Source organism: Tupaia chinensis, unplaced genomic scaffold, assembly GCF_000334495.1.
Source record: "Tupaia chinensis unplaced genomic scaffold, TupChi_1.0 Scaffold000165_2, whole genome shotgun sequence".
NCBI classification, from domain to species: Eukaryota; Metazoa; Chordata; class Mammalia; order Scandentia; family Tupaiidae; genus Tupaia; species Tupaia belangeri.
In genome coordinates this window covers 1,124,316-1,129,922 of record NW_006159640.1, presented here as the reverse complement: position 1 = coordinate 1,129,922, position 5,607 = coordinate 1,124,316, and the positions used below count along the sequence as shown (strand labels likewise).

At 43.4% G+C, this 5,607-nt stretch overlaps 1 protein-coding gene across 2 annotated transcripts in view; it reads right to left on the bottom strand.

Moving 5' to 3' along the window:
- The window catches only part of PLPP3 (phospholipid phosphatase 3), a 98,037-nt gene that overhangs the window by 42,968 nt on the left and 49,462 nt on the right, over positions 1 to 5,607 (bottom strand). For both annotated transcript variants that reach the window (XM_006146101.1, XM_006146102.3), the window contains exon 2: positions 4,313 to 4,470. In XM_006146101.1, coding sequence (XP_006146163.1) covers positions 4,313 to 4,470 — 158 coding nt within the window. The remainder of the gene's footprint in view (positions 1 to 4,312; positions 4,471 to 5,607) is intronic.

The window sequence follows — 5,607 nt, the reverse complement described above, 5'->3', positions numbered from 1 at the left end:
AGGAGAAGACCTGGATTGGTGAGTACCAAGATGATTAGATTTCCAGTTCTGGAGCGCTCTCCTCTCTCCATAACTGTCACTCTTGCTCCTTGCTCTGAAGCAGATTGTGGCTGGAGTCAGTCAGTCATGATGAGAAAGTGGGAAAAGTGTTGATGTTGTTGAAGTTGTACATATAGGTTTTTTGAGAGGAAGGCTATGAAGGTGAATTATGCACTTGGCTTCTGAGGTCTTTTTTCACTTTCTTCTGTGAGTACTCTTGGTAGTTATGGCCACTAAGCCGGTGAGCAGACTTCATTAGGAGCCCCCATTTTGCACGTACCTCTAGCTGAAATGCTAGGACAGCTAGATCAGGAGGCAGAAGTCCTACTGCAAAGAGAAGTGAGTCGGGAGATGTGGATTCTAATTAAGGAACGAGTGAGAGTCATGTGTCCAAAGGGTAGGGCTTCTGTCCTGATTCTTTTTTTTTATAGCTGTAATGTCTTAGCGAAGTGACTTCACCACTTTTTGACTCTGTTTACTCATTTAGAATAAAAAGAGCTCATTTTAATTGCGTATAGTGTACGTGCCAGGCACTGAGTTACTATTTATACATCAGCTCACTTAATACTCACCACTTTAGCATGTGGACAGACTATGTTCATTTAACAGATGAGTCCACTGAGGCGCAGTGAGAACTAGCTGTCTCTTTCCCAGCAGAGGAGCTCGGATCAGAACTAGCACATGTGCCTTTAACTCTCTGATAAACTAAGAACCATCCATATATCTAGGCCTTGGGGTTTCTTCTAGGGTAACAGCATGGTCCATGTGTTGCTCTAGCACACAGTAGCACTTGACAAAGAATGGTGACTATGGTGGTGGTTTCTTGCCTGCCATTTCTCTGAACTATAGGAAAGCAGTATCTACACCTATTTTGCTGACTTGTATGGGGCGGGGAAGCAATGCTATTGCAGCTGAAACCACTGCACAGGACTGTTTCAAGAAAACCTGGAAGGCGGACCAGCAGATAGTGTAATGGCTATGTCGCTGGACTCCCATGTTGTCGACCGCGGTTTGCCTCCTGAACCCGGTGGCTTAACATTCACACCGGGCACGTGTGCGTGTGTGCCCAAGATCCCAAGAGGAGAATGGAGGAGAAGGGATTGTGATGTGGCCGTGCCCCTGGGGGATGATTTCTCGCTATCTCTCTGTCTCTCTCTGTCTGTCTGGTGAGTGCATGCACCTTATAGTAAAAACCTCTCAAAAAAAAAAAAAAAAAAAAAGAATACCTGGGAGGTCAGGAAGCATTTGAATTAAAATATCACCATGACATGAGGAGAGAAGTGAGCTAAGCTAAGCTCTCAAAAGCAGATTCTTTTTTTTTTTTTCTTTTTCTTTTTTATAAAAAAGCAGATTCTTCTTAGACATGTTGGCACCTTTCAAAGAGGATGAGCAGGCCTTGGCAAGCTGCAGGGGAGGAGTTGCCGACCAAGAGCTTTGCTGGGGGAAGCAAGAGTGGTAGAGAAACACGGCCCCCAAAGATGCTACTTTGGTGCTTGGCTTTGTCCATCTTAGGTTCAGGTCAGAAATCAGAACCACTACCATCTATAAAACTCTGCAGCGGCCCACAGCCACCGAGTGGTTTCCAGGCATCTCAGCATTTGCTTTTTACAGCCATCCCCTTAAGGGAATCCAAACTCCATTCCCATTTTACAGATGAAGAAAATGAGGTAAGAGAAACCAATGATTTGCTTAGTTCACAGAGTCAGGAGATCCTTTTTAGAGTGTCTCTTTCCACCATGCTGCACTTGGGAGGAGCCCGCTAAGCAATGAGATTAACCCTTGTAGAGGTTGGAAAGCACATGTCATGGCCATCCCTGTGTTGCTGTTATCTCACGACACTCCCGGATATAGTGGGCTCCTTTGAAGTACTTAATTCACCGGTCCTTCAACCATCAAAAACACCTGTTTAAACCTTAGTACAAGATACTGTGTAATTATTTGCCTGCCACGATAAACACCTTTTCTAGGAAAAGCCATTCTTCCTATAGAGCTCAGACCAACAACTGTCGATATGGAGCAAACAGTAAAATAATATGTTACATTTTTCAGTTTTGAACACAAAGATCCTTAGTCCCACCTTTACGAAACTACTCCTGTTGCCAAATGGACTGTTTTTCTTTTAAAGGTTGGAAAGAATTCTGCTAGTTTCCCTTCCCCCTCCCCAAATTCAAACTGTTGATTGTGCGCCTGGTTTATGATGTTATTAAAAAACAAAGAGGGGTCTCAAAATTTACAGCCAACCCCCAGAGTGGGCAAGTCAAAAGAAAAACTTCATGAAATGTGGTTCATGAAACATCAGCAGCTTATATTTGATCCAGAACAGGCGAGATAAGTTCATTGCCTCTCATACCTGAGTTAGTTAGGTTAGGTATCTTGAAATATAAGTCTGCAAGATAGAAAGGGGCTTTGAAATGACCAGGCACATGCTTGAACCCCAACATTAAAAAAAAAACTATTTAATTTTATGTATTATTATTTTTTAATTTTCTAAAAGGCACATACACAGAGAGAAATAGAAAGAGAAAGTAAGAAAGCATGCTTCCAGGTCTGAGACTCACAGTGTGGTTGGCCATGTGAGAGTCCAGCACCCCACTGTGCTACCTACTAGGCCTACACCCCAATTTCTACTAGTTGTAGATACTGACTACATAATTTAACCTCTCTAAGCTTCAGATTTTACATCTGTACAATGGAGACAATAGCACTTAATTCATATTTAGTGTTCTTAATATAAACTACCTTCCTTCCTAACTTTCTAATATAGGCTACAGATACATTTCTAGGCTATGCTCAACAGAAAGGCAACTTGAGGATCTATAAAAGAAAATTTATGATCCTGCTGGACATGAAAACCAGCCTTCACCGACATGGCTGGTGTTCGAGGGCAAACAGCAGACTTAGAAAATAGTGGAGGTGTGGAATGGATAGCTGTGAAAATGCAGAGCTCAAAAATGACAAGACTGGATTTCAGTTACCCTCCCTATTCTCAGCCCAAATGGACACCTCTAAAACAGAGTGGTAACCCTCTAAGTAGGGCTCAGGTAGGTCATTCCACAATTCCCACAAGACTATCATTGTTCAAAATAATCCTGGACCTTATCAAAGGCTGCGACATTATTTTGCAATATCCAGAGTCACCCTTTCAGGGAAGACCTGGTCATGCAAATCTGGACTTCAGCATGTGAGTAAGCTGCTCAGCAACTAAGGGTTTGCAAGATATTTCAATATTCATAATGTCTTTTACTCCTTATTCCCATGCTGTGAAGCAAGACGGTCATCCTTGATTTTAAAGGTGTACAGTTTGAGAGACAGCAGGTGGCATGGTGATTAAGGTGTTGGACTCCCATATGGTTGATTGTGGTTTGTCTCAGACCCACCACTTGAAAATCACACTGGGCACATGTATGTGTGTGCCCAAACTCCAGAGAAAGAATGGAGGAAAAGGGATCACACCCCAAGGGGTGTGTGTGTGTGTGACTTCTCACTTTCCCTCTCATTACCTCTTTTTCTTTCTCTGGCAAGTGCACATGCCCTATGGCAAAAAAAAAAAAAAAAAAAAAAAAAAAAAAAAAAAAAACAACAACAACAAAAAAAAACCTTATGAAAACGAAAAAAGATATACAGTTGGTTAATGGAGGGCCAGGTCTAGAACCTATTTCCCTGGATTCTGAGTCCTGTTTACTTTTGCACTACCGTCACTGGGCAAGAGAACTCAACAATATGCCAGAGAATATCGGTGGCATTATCATTGCTACATCAGGACAGTGATGGTGTGGAGAGAACAAAGAAAGTACTTGTGATAGCAAACGAAGTACTGCTTGCTCAACTTTTAGGATGGTGGAGCTCAACTTTTAGAATGGTGGTTCAGAGTTCAGTCTCTGGTGCAAAAGATAAGTAGGTTCAAATCTCAGTTCTTCAACTTATTAACCCATTGATCTTGGGCAAGTTATTTTCTTCCTGTGGATCTCAGTTTCCTAAATTTATAGCTGAAAGGTAAAGAATGTGTAGACTTTGTTGGATCGTTGGAAAGATAATGTATGTAGAACATCTGAGAAGGATGCTTAGCATGTATTTGTCTCAATAAATGTTGGCTTTATTAATAGTACTAACTGCACTAAATACATAGTATTCATTAAATGAACTCCTACTTTTAAAGAAGTTTTTGCTGGCTTTGTTGGCTTCTCCTTGGTACAGGTCTCTGTGAACTCAGACATTCTATATTATACAGGAAGAAGTCAGACAGGATCAAGCATGGCAGATTCTGGTCACTTACCGCAAGAATGGCAATGACGATCCCCACAGCACAGAGCACAGCGTCATTTATCGTCTCACCAATTTTCAGTGGGTACTTGATGCTCTCATCATTGCAGTAAAATCCTCGGTGGTAAGGCTTAATGGTGCTCGTCTCGATGATGAGGAAGGGCAGACCCGCTGGTCAAGGCAGAAGCATGGCGTAGACCAGAAGAAGACAAGGGAAGGGGAAAACATCAATGCAAAGAAGCCAAAGAGGAACAACCTACAATTAAGACCATCACACATAACACCCAGAGAGATATCATCTCCATTCATTTGTAGTGATCTATAGCCTTCAGGGAGCCTTCACTACATGCATTCCCTTTCCTCCTGTCATCATCTCTACGAGGACGGTGGTATCATCTTCTTCTCCCTAAGTGCTCAGAGGAGGCAGTACGAGAGTCAGGCAGTGGCTTTTCCACTGCTCTACAACACCCTGCTAATATCAAAGAGCCCAGTTCATAATAATTCCTACTACAGCCCCAAGCTAGTGGTTCCCTATTACACTCCCAAAGGCATGTATTTCTTAGATCTTAATCATTTTCTCTTTGCAAAGCTCATCCATCTGCCCTAAGGCAGAGTGTAGGCCTTGGAGTCAGATAACCTGGATTAGAATCCCAGATTCACCAATTTGCGAGACTTCTGGTTCTCCTCTCTCTCTCTCTCTCTCTAAGCCTCAGTTTCCCCATAGGAAATGAGTTACGCTGATGACTAGTGGAGATCAAAGCACAGGAAAGCTCTAGCACAGTGCCTGGCACACGGCAGCTGCTCAATGAATGCCGTTTTCAAGCCTTTCCTTTCACTGTTCAAAGAGTCACCAACAAGAACGAGAAGAGTTGAGCTCAGCCCTGCTGCCAGCAAACCTGGACAGGAGCCCAAGGGCACCCAGGATCACCAGGCGGCTCTTGCAGCTGCTTCTGGTTATCAGGAGCCAGCTCAGATGCCATTCTCTCAAAGGTCATGAATTCCATCACCTGCCAGGAAAAGTTTTACCTCCAAAACCCTGAAGCAAAAAGCAAAGAGTTCTGCTTGCTTGACACTCTTGCCTGGAAACTGCAATAGCCTCCTAATCGATCTCCTGGCCTCCACTGCCTCCTCCATATCTCCCTCAGTTTACTTCCTGAAGGATTCTGACCCTAAGCATGTCACTACCTTGCTAATACCTCCTCAGTGGCTCCCATTGTAAGGGTACCATAAAGTCCATATGCATGACCTTGGGAACTCCCCATGACAGACCCCCCCCCCCCCCCCTCCAAATTTGATGCCACCCTCCAG